This window comes from Bos indicus x Bos taurus, chromosome 28, assembly GCF_003369695.1.
Source record: "Bos indicus x Bos taurus breed Angus x Brahman F1 hybrid chromosome 28, Bos_hybrid_MaternalHap_v2.0, whole genome shotgun sequence".
NCBI classification, from domain to species: domain Eukaryota; kingdom Metazoa; phylum Chordata; class Mammalia; order Artiodactyla; family Bovidae; genus Bos; species Bos indicus x Bos taurus.
The window spans coordinates 30,737,826-30,755,604 of NC_040103.1; the positions used below are offsets into that span (position 1 = coordinate 30,737,826).

General features: G+C 39.0%; 1 protein-coding gene across 5 annotated transcripts in view; it reads left to right on the plus strand.

The window, feature by feature from the left end:
• KAT6B (lysine acetyltransferase 6B) overlaps positions 1 to 17,779 on the plus strand; it is a 182,158-nt gene that overhangs the window by 132,559 nt on the left and 31,820 nt on the right. For 3 of the 5 annotated variants that reach the window (XM_027530911.1, XM_027530910.1, XM_027530909.1), the window contains exons 8-13: positions 668 to 1,599; positions 2,595 to 2,716; positions 4,720 to 4,835; positions 6,771 to 6,912; positions 10,085 to 10,246; positions 13,405 to 13,498. In XM_027530911.1, the coding sequence (XP_027386712.1) occupies positions 668 to 1,599; positions 2,595 to 2,716; positions 4,720 to 4,835; positions 6,771 to 6,912; positions 10,085 to 10,246; positions 13,405 to 13,498 (1,568 nt within the window). The remainder of the gene's footprint in view (positions 1 to 667; positions 1,600 to 2,594; positions 2,717 to 4,719; positions 4,836 to 6,770; positions 6,913 to 10,084; positions 10,247 to 13,404; positions 13,499 to 17,779) is intronic. The other 2 variants (XM_027530913.1, XM_027530914.1) reach the window with 2 other exon arrangements.

A 17,779-nucleotide genomic window follows, 5' to 3' on the forward strand; every position in this document is an offset into this window, starting at 1 on the left:
TTTTTTGCTATTGTTGTCCTTTTTTCAGCAATATTTTATGCTGCAATTAATTGTCTCCTCTACTTAGAGAGTATTATTGGTTATCTTATCATCCTAAGCATAAAATTCTAAGAGGAAGAGGGTATTTTTTTAATGTTTACTTTAAAAAAAAAAAACTAATTTATAGTTAATAACTAAATTCTGTTTCTATAAATTTTCCATTGGAGTTAAAATTGCTTCTAACTAGAGATTATATAAGTTTCTTCTTGCACTTCTAGATAATACTTATGACTTCTTTCCTTTAATACTTTTTTTTTTAAGGCATTTCAGAAAATCACAATTATGTATCATGACACAAGGGGTAACATTTTTTTATTTAATTATAATGAAACCATTGGGTGATCTTTTAATCTCCTCAAAAATTTTCTTACTTATAATCCCCTTGGGTCCACATGATTCTTCCAGTACCTGTTGGACAGGCCCTGGGAGAATCATGACTTGCTAGCGTAGTGGCTGCAACAGAGAAAAGCACCTCAGTGAAGGCACACACACAAGCAGGGCTTTAGGGTCACGATTCAGTTTTTTAAGTTTAAGCCCGTTGACTGCATCTAGTTGCTATAAACTTGTGTTAGATACCTTTATAATTTTATTATTAAATGCTGATACTATTCTCTAAATTTTTGCCTAGGTCTGTAACCAGTGATGAAGGATCCATGAATGCATTCACAGGAAGGGGGTCACCTGGTAGGGGTCAAAAGACTAAAGTCTGTACCACACCTTCATCCGGTCATGCTGCATCTGGGAAGGACTCAAGCAGCAGATTGGCTGTTACAGACCCCACTCGGCCTGGTGCCACCACCAAAATCACCACCACCTCCACCTACATTTCTGCCTCTACACTTAAAGTTAACAAGAAAACCAAAGGGCTCATTGATGGCCTTACTAAGTTTTTTACACCATCACCTGATGGTCGCAGATCACGAGGTGAAATAATAGACTTTTCAAAGCACTATCGTCCAAGGAAAAAGGTCTCTCAGAAACAGCCATGCACTTCTCATGTGTTGGCTCCAGGTACCACACAAAAGCTAAAACCTCCACTTTCTTCACTCCCACCCCCGACCCCCATCTCTGGTCAGAGCCCCAGCTCACAAAAGTCCAGCACTTCTGTTTCTTCTACCTCTCCTCAGAGTTCCTCCAGCCAGTCCAGCGTGCCCTCCTTTAGCAGTCTTACTAATAACAGCCAGCTGAAGGCACTCTTTGACGGACTCTCTCATATCTATACCACTCAGGGACAGTCTCGCCAAAAGGGACACCCAAGTTATGCACCGCCTAAACGTATGCGTCGTAAAACCGAATTCCCTCTCACAGCAAAGTCTAAAGCCCATTTCTTTGGAAAAAGAGATGTTAGAAGTAGGTTTATTTCTCACTCCTCCTCCTCTAGCTGGGGGATGGCTAGAGGGCGTATTTTTAAAGCAATTGCTCACTTCAAGCGAACAACTTTCCTTAAAAAGCACAGGATGCTAGGCAGGTTAAAATATAAAGTGACCCCTCAGATGGGGACCCCCTCACCAGGGAAGGGGAGCTTGACAGACGGAAGGATTAAACCTGATCAGGATGATGGTAAGCAAAAGGTCAAAGCTCCAACCAAACCTGCGTCCCGTCCCTTTCTCCCCAACCCCCGGAAAAAAAAGAATCAATCAATTCCTATTTGTCACATAGGTCTTAGCTATTTCTCTTGTTCTCAACTTCACTTTCATACAGAAGCAGTGAAACTTTGACCTTTTTCTAATGCTGACTAAACCTCCAAAACATTGTTTTTTCAACTAATACTCTCCCACTCTGGTGATTTCCTTCCATTTGTAGTGACACTAGGGCCCCCCCAGATGCCGTCATAGCGTTGCTTATGGCGCTGTGGTCCCGCATGAGCAGCCCCTGTCGCGCTTCCGCCACGCTCCTCCCCGCGCCACCTCTCCAGCCACAGCGCTGTGTGGCCTCGTGCTGTCCGCGCTTCCGGCAGGGCGGACGTCGGCTCCTCGTTTCCCTCTGTCCATTGCTTTCTCATGACAAAGTTCATCCTGCTTCCTTCTCAACAGAGCCTGATCTGTGATTCTGTGATGTGTGCTTTTTTGGATGTGAGTGTGTCTGTGTGTGTATTCACCTCAGGGAGAAAACTGATTTCATGATTTCATTTAACAAATTGGCCCGTTACATTTGGTATCCTTTATATAAAACAAAAGCCAAACTGTGTCATTGGGACAGAATGATAGATTTTATTGTCTCAAACATGATCATGGGAATTCTATACCTAGACATTGATATGCCTTCTAATCTTGGTTGAAAACTGTGATTTTGCTTTGTATTGCTCTTACTTTCCTGCGTTTGTTTACTGAAGCTATAAGAAGATGACAGTGATAATTCAAATAATTTGGGTACGGCAGGGAAAAGGTACTGCTGGATCTATGAGTAGCGCTTAGACGTAAAAGCTTATAAAGCTTTAAAAAAAATAAAATTCCCTATTTGCCCACTGTGCTAATTTGGTACCATTTTGGTAATTATATGGTGGTTATTCATGATGCAAGTCAGTAAATACACTTTCTGCTGGTTTTAAATGACAGATACGGAAATCAAAATAAGCATCAAACAGGAAAGTACAGATATAAATGTGATTGGAAACAAGGATACCGTTACTGAAGAGGATTTGGATGTTTTCAAGCAGGCCCAGGAACTGTCTTGGGAGGTAAGGCCAGGACACTGCATTCCAGAAACTAAGATAATATATGACTTTTGTATCTGACTGTTGTGAAATTAACTGCCTTGATTTTATAAAGAATCCCCTTCAAAATCCTTTGTGGTTCTTTAACTGCTACTATCATTTCTGTTAACTGTACATTCAAAAGTTCTGTCTTTGAGTTGTCTTCACTCTCACAAGTTGGTAATGGCTCAGCTAGTCTCACAAAATAGGCCAGAGTAGCAGTTGTTGAGGCAGATTTTGAAAAATGCTCCTGGTGGCTCAGCGGATAAAGCATCTGCCTGCAGTGCAGGAGACCCAGGTTCGATCCCTGGGTTGGGAAGATCCCCTGGAGAAGGAAATGGCAACCCACTCCCGTATTCTTGCCTGGAGAATCACATGGACAGAGGAGCCTGGCAGGCTACAGTCCATGGGGTCCCAAAGAGTCAGACACGACTGAGCAACTTCACTTTCACTTTCTAGGGGTAAAGGAATAGATTTCTGATTATTCTTGCTCAAATTAAGAAAATAGCCCTTTTAAATAGCTCAGTGAAAGAAGAAATCACTTTTAAATTGACCGGTGCTTCTTCCAGCTCAGACGGCCAACAATACGAAAAACGTCTCCTGATTTTAACTCCTGGGCATTGGTGAAGACAATATTATGTTGCATGATCAGTTGTAATTACTTTTATTTTCAATATCCAGTAATTTCTTTTAAATGATTTCCCTAAGATAGTAACTCTACTTAGCTTATTTTCACCAAAACGTTGAAAGGAAGGGCTATTGGACTTGTCAGAAACAAATTTATTATGGATTGTGAGTTTTTCTGTTAGTAGACCACATTTAGCAGCCGACTCATTGGAAAAGACTGATGCTGAGAAAAATTGAAGGTAAAAGTAGATGAGGGCGGCCTAAGATGAGATGGTTAGATAGCATCACTGACTCAGTGGACATAAATTTGAGCAAACTCCAGGAGATAGTGAAAGACAGGAAACCCTTGCATGCTGCAGTCCATTGGGTCACAAAGAGTCAGACACGATTTAGCAGCTGAACAAGATCACATTCTCAGGGCACGATATTTATGGATCGATTACCTGCTCTACCTCACTTCGTTTTGTGGGGAGTAGGGGTCTGTCTGAAGGTTCTTTGAACTTTGAACTAAAACTTGAAGTTTTAGTAGAAACCACTTGGACTAAATATTTGTGCTTATTTCTCCTTGAGGGGCCATTGGATATTTCCATTCCTCATTCTGCATTCTTTGTAGTGTTTTTCCCTTTGGCTAAGATAAAATATATCCCATACCCTCACCACCACCCACCCAGCCACCCCCGCCCCCCAGTCACTGAGATTTGAAGTCCTTAAATATTACCACTTTGGGAGATTGTATCTGGCATTCATATTTAAACATGATGAACAGCAAGAAATTACCTGAAAGTTACTGCTAAACCTAAAGCCTGTTCTATCCAACCCAGTAACCCTGGCTTTTCCATTCAAGAACATGTCTTGGCTGTGTCAGGCACTGGGCTAGATCCTGGGAATGTCCCGATGAATCAGGCAGGCAAAGTTCTAACCTCCTGCATGAGTGTAAAAGGAGATGGGTGTCAGACTGCAGACTTCAAATTGGTTATTTAATTACAGTTGGGGTAAATGTTACTTGGTGGAGAAATAGGAACTGTTAACAGTGTGACAGTGTGTAATAGCTGCATCATCTTAGAATTTCCTCAGATTTAATACACTGTAGCAGATTATTGACTGTTCATAGACATTTGTATGTTTTAACAGGTACTCACTTTTTTCCTATATTGGTAATACTGTTTCTTAAGAGTGTTTATATATGAATATGATACAAAGTTGACTGTTGTTTCACAAGGGCCTATAATGTTTTTTTCAACAACATGAAAATTCACAATTATGGTTAGCGTTGGTAGATTTTCATATCCATTGGTGAAAGAACCAAAGTGTAAGTGAAGAAATCCTCTTCTGAGACTTCTATTTTGTTTTCTTTCTGACAGAAGATAGAGTGTGAAAGTGGAGTAGAAGACTGTGGCCGGTACCCTTCTGTAATAGAATTTGGGAAATATGAAATCCAAACCTGGTACTCCTCGCCTTACCCACAGGAATATGCAAGGTAATGGAATAAGCCTGGCGGGTGTGCAGCCTTGACGTCTCACACGTAGGAAGGAGCCCTCTAAAACTGAAATTAGGTGATTTTTTAAGACGTAAATTTTGAGTGTCAATTTCAGGTGTTTCCAAAACTATTACGTTTGTCAGCACCTTATAGCAGTCATTGTTCTCGATAAACACCGTATGCTCCTTAGTTACACCATTGTTGTAAATTTCGTCTTTAAACTTCCAGTCCATTTTTTTTTTCGCTCTTGATTAACTGGGGAAATATTGTTTGTGTAAGAAACCAAATCAAGAAAAAAAAATGTAGCCATTGTAAAGTATTTGGTAGTTTCTTCTTGGTTGCCTTTTGCATTTTCCTAATTAGGCCTGTTAGTTTTATCTCGTGATTTCTGGCATTTTATTGTCAAGTATTCTTTTTTTTTTTAACGTAAATTAGAACAAAAGACCTGGAGGAGGAATTGGCAACCCACTCCAGTATTCTTGTCTGGAGAATCCCATGGACAGAGGAGCTTGGCGGGCTACAGTCCACAGGGTCGCGAGAGTCAGACACAACTAAAGCGGCTTAGCTCTTAGCATGGGTAGCAAGAGAAGGGAATGTGGAAGAAAATAGGTGGGAGTGGGTAGCCTTCAGAGGCTTGACTTTTAGAGCCATCTGTGACTAACTTGCTAAAAATGAAGACAAAATAATGGTACTAGGATTTTCTTTTGTCCTGAACTAAGATTAGCTGTGAAATTGTCTTGAATTAATGTATCTAAAAATGGGTGTTTTGTGAACAGATTTTTTTTTTCCTTCAGGTATGTCAGGGCATACTTCATTAGTATCTTCTCAAATGCTTTAGCCTGCAAAGTTTGGTAATCACAAATTTACTTTTCTTCTAGAATAGATATCACCCTTTTCTCTTTCTCATGGGCATCTGCCCAGTCATCTAACTGGAGAAAATGGGGAGGATTTCTAGAAGTTAAGTGGGAGACTAAGAGTCAGGGGTTTTGGTTTCTGCTCCCAGTTTATATTGCTCAGCTCCGTGTTCCTAAACAGTTTTTGAAAAACACCAAACACCAATGAGCTTTTATATGTATGGATAATCATAAGTCATGTTGTTCTGAGAGCTTTGGATACATTTTGTATATGAATCCAAGATTTGAGATTTCCATGATGAGTCTGTCTAGTTCTCCCCAAAACCCTTCTCCCCATGTTTATATCCCAAAGCCCTTGAGAATGCTTCCAGGCATTCTCTTTTAAATACAAGTAGTGTCCACCTAAGCACAGCAGGGCACTGGTTAACAAAATGGTATCATTTCTAAGGAGGAGAAAAACTCAGCAGACGTGAGAAAGCTGATTGTCTAATGTTACTCAGAGTCAGTGGAATTGGTAGGAACAGATAAGGTCATTTGACTTGACTGCATTTAGTGCTTTAGATTGTGTATAACTGATAGTAACCTTAAAGTTACCTCATCCATAAGAAATGGAGACAGCTAAATTCTAGGACTTCCCTGTCTTATAAGTACACAGATCACTTTAAAAATAATGAGTTCACTTCTCTCTGAAAAGATTTGTTATCATTACACACCACTGATTATATGTAATATTGAAATCATGACATTAAGTGTGAAATTTGAAAAATATACATGGATGACAGGATGCCATTGTTTTTAGAGTCATAGTTCCAAGTCTGAAAACCTTTTTTCTGTAGGACATTTCTAAGGAAAGAAATGATTTTTTGCACAGTAAAGACAGCAAATACTATCAGATTGAAAAATAATGTGAAGTTTGTACGTTCTGTCTACTACTGGCTTTCTTTTTCCTTTTTAAACTATTTCTTTCAGATACTATTATACCGCCTTTGTGTGGCTTAGAGAGAATTGAACAATGTTTAATATTTCCCCCTGAAAGGAATAACCAATCAGATTATATTCTTTGGTTTTAAAATTTCAACAGATTACCAAAGCTTTACCTGTGTGAATTCTGTCTTAAATATATGAAAAGTAAAAATATTTTATTAAGACACTCAAAGAAATGTGGATGGTTTCATCCTCCAGCAAATGAAATTTACCGAAGGAAAGACCTTTCAGTATTTGAGGTAAGCATGTGTAAATAAAAAACTCAGCATTAGAAACCTAGTGCTTCTAATTGTTGACTATGTACTGATTTGTTCATAGAAGGTACAATGTTTATTCAATTTTGGCACTGAAATTCAGACTGCTTTTTCAAATATCTCCATATTTTGAAGTGTTTTTCTAACCATGTTAAGCAACCTTTGAGATTGATGATGAATTCCTACTTCATCACATTAACTTTTTTGTCTTCTCCCAAATCCCTGTCTGCACCAGATATATTCACCAGTGAATTTATGATCTCCATAGCTCTTTGTAAATTCTACTCTCTTTGGCAGGAGAAATTAGCTTTGTTCAGCAGCTCCAGCCAGTGTCTGGCAGGTGCTCACTCTTCCAGGGAATTGAGCAGCTGTACATATCTCCTCAATACACAACCACCTGTGTTTCCATCCACTTCTTGGCAGGGTGGATAATCCTTTTGGTGAGACCTCAGCAGATGTTGGGACTCCCTCCCTTCCCAGTCTGGGTAGGTGGCCACCCCTGGAGAACTCTGCTGTTCACAGGAAGCCCGTGTGGCCATGTGTCTGTTATTGTGTGTTCTTGAAGACATGTTGTGTTTTCAGAAGTGATTTAGTAGCAGAAGATCTTTGCCGGTATATCGTTTCATTGTTTGATCATGTTTTGTTGTCAGTTTCAGGGATCCAGCTTAGCTGAGTCACTTGTTCCTTGAAGAGTCCAGGCCTTTGTTTGCTATTATTGCCTATTCACAGGCCTTCTCAGTTCTCTTACTCTGGTTGACCACTTCCATCACCCTGCCTTATTATCCTTTCTGTTACACATCTCAGTCATTGAGTTCATTCCTGAGTGCTCAGAACAAGCCTTCCCTGCACAGCAGATATGAGCTCCTCTTTCTCCGAAATAGTTTTACTTTAGGGTTCTCTTTTTCGGAGTTGTTCAGATTAGAAATTTATTATTCTACCCCCACATTTCTCTATAATTCTGGTCTGTAATGTCTTGCATTGAATTTAATGTAGGGGAGGGTCATGCCTAGGTTTCTCTCTTGGATCAGGCTCCCTGTCTCAGACAGTCTTGGGCCCATTGCTTTTTCCCAAGACTCACCAGAGAAACACGTGTATTGTGTCTTATGATCTTTCTGAAGCCCCTCCTCCTGGTTAAATCAGGCTCTCTTGGCAAGCTTGAAGGGAGAAGGGTTTTGTTGCTGGGAAGATTTGATGTGTTAGTCCTTACTAAACGGGAGGCACAAGGTTTCTCACCCTGGGGGCTGTTTACGTTTTGGGCTGGATGATTCTTTGGTATAGCGGGCATTGTAGGATGTTTAGCAGCATCCCTGGCCTGTACCCACTAAATGCCAGTAGCACCAAACCCCCTCTAGTCAGAATATCCAGACAGCCAATGTCTCTTGAAGGACAAAATCACCCACAGTGAGAACCACTGGGCTAAAGGGAGAGGCAGATGCCCGTTGCTGTCCTGTTGTTCATCCTGGGATGCTAACAGGCCAGCCCCAACCAGTTGAGACAACAGAGCTGTTCTCAGTTGAAGCTTAATTAATGAATGTCACAAGTTCAACTTAACTGTTGGCTCCTTCCTTGATGCCTTGGAAGCTTTCTTCTAACCAAAATAAAATGAAAATCAGTGTCTCATTGTTTCTCAAAGGACAGAACACATTGTTGGCTTTAAGTAATTGTTAAATAAATCAGCATAACTCTGCCAGAGGGGGTGAACCTCTCATAAATTCAGGAAAAGTCTTCTCGGGGTAGGAGAATCAATCTTGTTAGGCTAATGAGAATGCTCTAATTCAGGGTAGGTACTTTGGGACCATACATAGATAAGAAGGGAAAAATCAGAAGCAGATCTGTAAATTTTTTATTCATAAAAATAATTGAAGGAATTGGATTGGATAAGTGCCAAGGTCCCTATTTTAGAATCTGAGTTAATACTAAGAGTATAGCATGTGGGAAACTTTTGTCTTTGCAGTATCCTTAGTAACTTATAAAATAAATGAATAATAATCACAGATTACTACTTTCCTATCTTTTCTATATCCCTCTTGAAAGCATGTCATTTTAGACCTTTCACAACTGGTAAGACTTTTCAGCGTTGTCATCTCTCTATTTTTCTGGTTCAGGGATACATACATCTCTGTCTTTCTTTTTTGTAATATACTACCATTTCCAAAAGGACCATACTCCCAAAAACTTACTTTAATTAAAGAGAGAATTGTATCCTCTGTGCCTGTTGCCCATATTTGATCATGTTGCCATGTGTGGGACCTAGGTATCATCCAAGGGAAATGGTTATATGAAGTCTAAAAATAATCTGTGCATTATGAGAACTGGTGTGGTCCACAGGAGACTCAAGAACGATCAAGTTCATTGTCCAAGAGCTCTGGTTAGCAAATATCCATTTCCCGTAAGAAAAGTGCTAGGGAAATTCTTCTTGAATCTGCTGTGCTTTCTGTTTTCAACAAGTAACTACATTTGATCAACGAAATTGGCATCTATGCCTCGCCTCCTGTCTGTAACCATCAGTGTCACAGCTTGATTCTTTTATTTTGAAGAGAAGTAGACTGTAATCATGGTACTCACTGTAGGTTAAAATTCATCTCACTTTCTCTGTAAGTATTCCCAACATAGAAATTTTATCTTTTCCAATTATATTTAAAATGATGCTTGGGATAAAACCAAAATGGAAGCCTCTTTTGTGCATCCACGTCTCTGAGGAATCAGAATAATATAGTTTGTTTTATTTTTATGTGAAGCCCTTTGGAAACAACATAAAGTTTAACCGACTCAAGCAGCATTTTGATTGGTTTACGTTTCTTTAATTCAGGTTTACTTGGTTCAAATAGAGAAGGCATGCCTACTCATTTTTTTAGTTGTAATAAATAGTAAATAAAAATTACTCCTTTGTTAGCAATGTGTGGCCTTTCTTCAGGAAGTGTAAAGAGAAATTTAAGCTGCCTTAAATTTACCCCAATTTAAGAGAAAAGGTGGAATTCTGATTTGCCAAATGACAGCTATTTTCTGGTGAACTTTCTTGGTTAATGGAGTGTGTTAATTGTTTAGTTTGGGATTTGAAAAAATAAGTATATGCTTTCCAAAATACCATATAAAAGAAACAGTTTTATATTGAGTGGTATTTTGATGTTAAATAATGTTGTCTGTTTCTCTTTGCTAGGTTGATGGGAATATGAGCAAAATTTATTGCCAAAACCTTTGCCTGTTAGCCAAGCTCTTCCTGGACCACAAAACATTGTATTATGATGTCGAGCCATTCCTTTTTTATGTCCTTACAAAAAATGATGAAAAGGGCTGTCATCTGGTTGGATACTTCTCTAAGGTAAAACAAGAGCCAGTATGACCTTCATTTTCTTTTTCAGAATGTTTTTGGTAGAGTCCAATTCTTCAAACAGGGCCTTTTTATGACTCTAATTTGAATAAATGACATGTTTCTGAAAAGCTCAGATTCTTATTCAGAGCTCATGAAGAAAAACACACACACAAAAACCATGAGCATTGTGCCTAGGAAGTGTGTAAAAGACCTCAGCACTGTTAGCTGTGTTGACTGTCAGCATTCATGTAATGTTATAATTGCTGCCTTGCAGACCACCTAGCATCTTTCATTTTCTAAATTTTAAGCTTAGTGCCCTTTTCCTCCTAAGTGGTATCAACATGAAGGTTTCAGTATAATGTAGCATTTAAAAGATAATTCTCTTTTCTCCTTGTTGCATTCCCTCTGTGGTCTTCAGTATCTCAGTGAGTTGGAACATTGGCATTTGGACAGTTAAGCTGATATAATGGCTGGTTTTACTCTTTCGTCTGTTACTCTCTTTGCTATTGTTTTAAGATCTGAAGTAGCCTCCTCTTTAGAAAGCCTAAGGATCTCCAGCTATTAATATAGGGGAGCCCTTGACATATTGAGTGGCCATAGTTTGTCTTTTTCACGTGGTTCAGAGCAATTATCTCACATTCTTCTGTTCAAAGGCTTCTGAGATACATTAACTTGTATGCAATAAAAGGAATCTGAGTTTGGAGATATTTATCAGGCTAACCTTAAATTTTCTTAGGTACTTAGGAAATAGTTTAATATGCCAGAATGGTAATTATAAGATTTCTAGGGCAGAATATAAATGCTCCAAATCCTATAGCTTATTTATTTTAGGATATATGTTTACATATTAGGTGATAAGTGAACTTTAATTAATCTACTATTGCATAATGGAACACCTAATGGAATTGTCGTTTTCATGGAAGGTCAAAACTTTGCATACAGAAGTTTTTCTAAATTTAAGAAACAACCCAGAGACCATAAACAGAAACAGGAATAAGTGACAGCACTCATGGGAAACGGCCTCACCATTTTAATCCATGTATTTGGTAAAGCTCTAAAATGAAAAAGAAGACTGTTAAATTTAATAGGTTACAGATGATAGAGAATTAATACAAAGGAAAGCAATAGCTAGGAAATTTATATAATTTATAGAACATTTTACCTTCTGTATAGATGTGTCCAAAGAATTTAAAAGAATTTTTAATTTTTTCTCCAAAGAATTAAAAAGAATAATGGTCATGACTGTCCTTTCTGTTTGAAAATGGTGTTTCTTTAAATCTATCTGCATTTTAAAACAAATAGTGATGCCCATTGACATTGTTCTGCCTTATGTTGAATTGACCTCTAGGTCTTTGGTTCACAGTAACTCTTGGGGTTTGAGTCCTCTTTGTCACAGGGCACCCAACATTTTTATTTGCGTGCATGGTCAGTCTGACTCTTTTCAACCCCATGAACTATAGGGTGCCAGGCTCTGCTGTCCATGGAATTTTCTAGGCAACAATACTGGAGTGGGTTGCCATTTTCTTCGCCAAACATTTTACTTAGAACAAGCTAAACTTTTTTCATTTTGTCACTGTTTCTTTTATAGTATGGCAGCAACTGCTGTCATTTCTTACCATACTTGGAATATTAAAATATCCTTTGCAAGTGCAGTAAAAGAAAATCTAAAAAACAGCCATGCTAAAAGACTAGATACAAATTAAGCCATATTCTAACATCTCGGTTGGAGTTTAAAGGACTGTGGCCCTTTGAGATTAAACCAAATTCTAGATGTTATAGCCAAAGGATGGCTGAGATGACCTAGAAAAGTTTAGTGTAAATCATTACATGCATATATCTTTCTAAGCATGATGACTCAAAACAGGAAGGAAAGAGGGAGCAGTTGTTTAGAGTTTAGCTGTGGTAACATGTGTTTAAAGGCAAGGGGCAAGGATGAGGGGAAAGGACCACTTTGGGGTTAGATTTCCAAAAATGCCATACAGGTAAAAATAGTTTGGAATAGAGAAAAGACTTGTGTCAAGGATGAATCCTTTAGCTCAGAGTACCCCTCATTTTAGATACAGTGACCCATTTGTCTGACTTTGCAAAACAGACTAATTATGTGAATCCTTGCCGTGGGTGCACACATCCAGTGATGGGACCGTCCGGTTTCTTAGGAAAATTGACATACAGGATTTCTTACTTGTCATTTCTTGGAGACTCCACAGACAGCTCCAAATGTGCAAAAGTTGGGAGCACATCTTTTTCACAAAGAAATCTTTAATGCTGCCCTGTAGTGTTTTTTCCTCCACCATTTCCTGTGATCTTTCAAATAGGTTCATTAAAGATCTGGGTGTTCCAAAGTAATTCTTTGATGTGGTTAGTACCATTTGTGGTTAATCTAATTTGTGGTTTATAGTTGGCCAGAGCATTCACAACCTCAAAAGCCTTTTCCAGGTCTTCTCTGTGTAGGTTTTGGCGGCTTCTATGTACTGTGAAGAAAATGTTGCTGCTCTGATGCCATAGCCCATGAACATTACAAATTTTCCCTGAACTACAAGAACCATTTCCACTATATTCTCTCCAGTCTTCCTCCTGGTTTCAGACTGTTGGTAATCTGTTGGCCTCACTTTGGTTTGGAGGCTTGGGGATTTCTTCTTCTTGTTGTCTTTTTTGTTTTGTTGTCCTTCTTTGAAATATAGATTATTTCTCCAGCGTTTTACTTTGACTGTTTATTCATAAGAGAAATGTATTGTGCAAGTCTTCCCACACAGACACTGTTTTAGTTTCACTGTGGCCTTTAGCAAGGTGTTCTTAACTGATCCCGCTGGGTGACTCTCTGGATCTTCCCCCACCCCCTCTGCCCGTCTCCCAGGTTGCTTGAGCATAGAAAACCTTTCTTCCATACTGTGCTGTTTCATTTGACTCACATTTCCTTGGATTCTTTATTCATATTTCATGGTGCTGACTTTCAAGAATAAAGACGTAATTGAGAGGCATGCCTGGAGCGCGTAGTTTGTTTTTGGCTGATAGTTTGATTGATTAAGATGGTCGCATTCTTCTGCTTGATCCTGACCCAACACGTCGGCTCACCTCAGTGGACCGTGGTATATGGACAGCGGCAGGTGCAGGGAATTGCCCGCTTTAGCAGCACTCTGACATACTTGATCTGTTTCTCCTCCCCTCAGGAAAAACTTTGCCAGCAGAAGTATAATGTCTCCTGCATAATGATCATGCCCCAGCACCAAAGGCAAGGATTTGGACGGTTTCTCATTGATTTCAGTAAGTGAAGTACTGTATTTACTTTCATGATCCAGGGAGCTGATGGCTATTAAAGGAGAGCAGTACTTAAAACTTTATTTAACCTACTTTGTTGTTTTTATCAACAGATAATGGGTTTTCTACTTATATTTACATAGGTTAGAAAATCTTCCTCAAGTGAAAAATGTATTGCTGCTCACTATTGTACTCTAGGAAATTGAGACCCCATCTCTAGCAGTGTCACCAGCTCACAAAGCCATTACCCTGAATGAACCGGCAGAATTACATTCCATTCTGTGAGGCTCATGCTCATTAGCACCAAAAGAGGCAATTATTTGTGATTAAAGCCAGAGGAAGTGTTATTTAAAAGGATTTTCAGCTTTCTGAAATTCTGCCTATAATCTTGTGCAGTACAGAGCAGAAACAGGGATTTTTCTGTTTAGAAAAACAATTCTATAGGTAGCCTATCCTTGGAGCCTCTCTAGTAGAAATAAATATCTTGTTTTGTTTATTTCCCTTGTCTGTTAGGGAAATTACTATGGAAATGTTTGTATTTAGAGGTTGCCCAAGTAATACTTTTTATACACATTGTATCTGCTGAGTCTCCTCGATGAAAATCGGAATACTACTTTAAAGTATGCATAAAATAATGTTTAAAGAAAGTTGGTTGTTTATTTCCTCCTTTGTTTATATTAGATTGGATGTGTAAATACAGTATTAAGGCTGCATTTGGAGATTTTATTCAAACTATCCAGGTAACAGGAAGACCAGGTATCTTATGATAGTAATCACTTCTGACCATGTGAAAATCTGTTGCTAGGAACTGTGTGCTTCTTCATTACCAGAGTTAAACTGAAAGAAGGAAAACACAGCAAATCATGTAATCTTCATAAGGTACATCAGATGCAAAACCAAAATGTAAATATACTCAAGGAAAACCACGAAGTGACATGTTGAGTCTAAATCTATATTATTAGATGTTGAAATATGAAATTTTGGGTGTAAAAAATAACTATATAGCAGTGTTGGGCTGATTTGTATAATTTATTGACATTGAAAGATGGTATTCTTCTTTGAAGTATTTTAATTGATTATTTTTATATTTTCAGATGATATTTCTAGTCATTAATTCATTACCTTAGTCTTACTCTTCTTTCTTGATCTAGTTATCCCACGAAAGGTCGTCTTACCAGAAGTTCACCATTTTATTTTACAGCCCCAGTTGTAATGTGTTCTACAGGCAAATCCAGTTGTTTTATTTTGGAGCTTTTTGTGGCCACTGTTCACAAGTTGTCCCTAATAATTTTGGGTATGCCTCGCAGCCGTTTGAGCCTTGAATTTTGGATAGCATTTGCATGCTTACAGAGTAAGGCAGGCTACTTAGTTCAGTATTCGTGATCTTCCAACAGCTAGTTCCAGCCTCTCTTTGGGGCTTTTTCATGTATTATGTTGTATATTAACCTCCATTTCCTCAAATACTTTGAGCAGGTTCCCATATTTCCATTGTCTCTGCTGGGCCTTCCTTAAATGACCACTTCCTCCTTTTCTAGCCTCAGTCTATTCAAAATCCTACCCATTGTTAAGAACTGGCTCAAGAACCTCCTTTTTATTTTTTTCTTAATTGGAGGATAATTGCTTTACAATGTTGTGTTAGTTTCTTCTACACAACCACTAAATCAGCTGTAAGTATACACACATATCTACTCCCTTTTGAGCCTCCAGCCTCTTCTTTTTGATCCCATCTCCCAGAATTACATCCTGTTTTTTTCTTGGCTTTATATCTCCGCAGTGTAGCACTTAGATTCAATTCATTCTTTTGTAGTAATTATTTGATACAAGTGTCATGCTTCCAGCTTGCTGTAAGCTCCTTGGATACCTTCTTTATATTCAGCAGGGCAGAGCACTCAGTATTCTGCATTAGATGTATTTTTGCTCATTTGAATGGAGTCTCCAAAGTGATATGGTCACTGCCCATGATGATTGTCTACCTAAAGTTTAAAAGGGACTGGTACTTACCAGGTAAAAATGCAGGTCTCTAAATATAGTAGCCACTTATTTGTTCAGCATGGTCTGGTACAGAGGCCTTCTGCATAAAATAACAACCCAGGAACACATGCCAAATCTGTATGTTAACCATTTTAGTGAAAACTGTATTAGAGTCTACTCTGTTCTTTAAAACAACTAGGGAACACAGTGGAATCTATCTGGATGGCTCAAAGCCATCATGATGAATGCCATCCATTAGGGTGCAGCCAGGCAATGCAGTGCTAAAAGGTGTCATTTTAGATTTTCTCTTTCATGTACCCTTGGCATCACTGCACTGGAGTGGGTTAAGAAGTATGGTGAGTGATTTGAATAAAGCTGAAAGGGGATTGGTGCTGTTTCTTCAGAGAAGAGATCAGGGGAAGAATTTTATAGCGCTCAAAGAAAATGGGGACTAGTATAAACCAAACAAATTCAATTTAAAACCAAAAAATAATTCCTTGGCTGCACACGTTTTAAAGAAGATAGAGTAGGCTGCTGCCAAAATTGATAGCCTCTCCTCGTTTGGAGTTACTTAAAATAATAGTAGATAAATATCTTTCTGTGATGATTAGATCCAGTCTTTTGCAGAAGGAGGAGATAAACCCCATGACCTCGCATAATCCTTATCGACCTTATAATTCAGAACTCAGGGCAAAACAGATAACCGGAGTTACAGATTTTCTAAAATCTGCTCTGTTTTTTTTTAAGGAACCTTTTAAGGGTTAAATTTATTTTATCTCTACTTGTACATGAGCCTGAGGGTCTTGTGGTCTGGGCAGGTATTTTCAGTAATTTAAAGAAGGTTGTAAGGCATGAAATCTCTATTTGGTTTATAATAACTACTGGTTCAGGAAGCTAAAACAAGACACCAGTAGAAAGAAAGCTGTTCACTGCCCAGCTGCCCACTGGCACACAGAATTATAGACATGGGCACAAAATGATGAGTGAATATAAAGAACTGTGACTCTAAAGCTCTGAACACTGCTCTCAACAGATGGCATGGTCATCCCAGGACCAAATGCTGTCCTTGGAATAACGTTACTGTGTGTGTCTTCCTAGGACAGCTTGTCTGGGATGTGTCAGAGCAGGGCTTCCCCAGAGGTCATCTGCAGATTGGCCCAAGTGACTAAGGGCACCTACTCCCAGTCTGCTCAAAGCCAACTTATAGGTTTGTAACTCTGCCCAAAACTTCAGTCAGAAGTGGATAGCAGAAGGAGTGACTTGTCATGGGTTGAAGCTGATACTCTATTTCTCTCTCTCTCCTGCTTTCTAAGATTTCCCTCTCTCCCTCAGTTAGAGAATTTCAAAGTCCTCCCCTTCTCTGTGTCCACACACATATACATACAACTCTCCATCCACACCAGGCATCTCACAACTCCAGAGAAGCCCCCTTCCCTCAAAACTTCTGTGATTCCTGCTTCCAGGTCTCCCAGGGTGAGGCAGTAGCATGTCTCTGCCAGGCCGTGCCCTGTCCCTGCTGCCAGAGCCCCCCAGCCGTGCCTTGCCAGCTTACTGCTCTCCCTTCAATTTTGAAGTACTCTCAGACTCAGAGGAAAGTTCCCATCTACTCCACCCCAGACCCCCAGATACTGACATTCTGTCACGTTTGCTTTATTGTTCTCAGTCTTCCTCTTGCTCCCTCCATCCCCTCTGTCATTCTGTATTTCTTTTCCAGAATCATTTGAGAGTAAATTACAGACCTGTTGCACTTTTACCCTTACCATTTCAGTGTGTTCTTTAAAAAAAGAAAAAAATGCTCTCATACAAAACCATAAATTATCAAAACCAAGAAATTAATGTTGATTCAGCATTATCTGTTATCTAATCTACCTATCTTGTTCAAATTTCAAATGTTGCCAGTTTTCACTTATGTCCTTTCCAGGGGGGAAAAAAATTTTTTTCCCCAGTCCAGGATCGCATGTTGAGTTATTATATCTCTTGAGTTATTTGGAATAACACCTTAGTCATTTTTTGTTTTGTTTTGTTCTTACCTTGACATTTTTGAAGTATACAAACCATTTTTTTACACATTGTCCCTCAGTTTGGGCTCGTTTGAAATGTTTCCTCATGAGTAGATTGGAGTTCTCGATGTTTTGGCGGGAAGACACAGAAGTGACGCTGGGTCCTCCCGAGCACCTCCCAGCAGGATCACATGATCATTTCTTTGTCCCGTTACTGGTGTAGGATGATGCCTTTCAGATTTCTTCACTATAGAATAACACTTTTCCCTTTGTAATCAGTAATATCCTAGTAAGAAATACTTTGGAATTAAGTAAA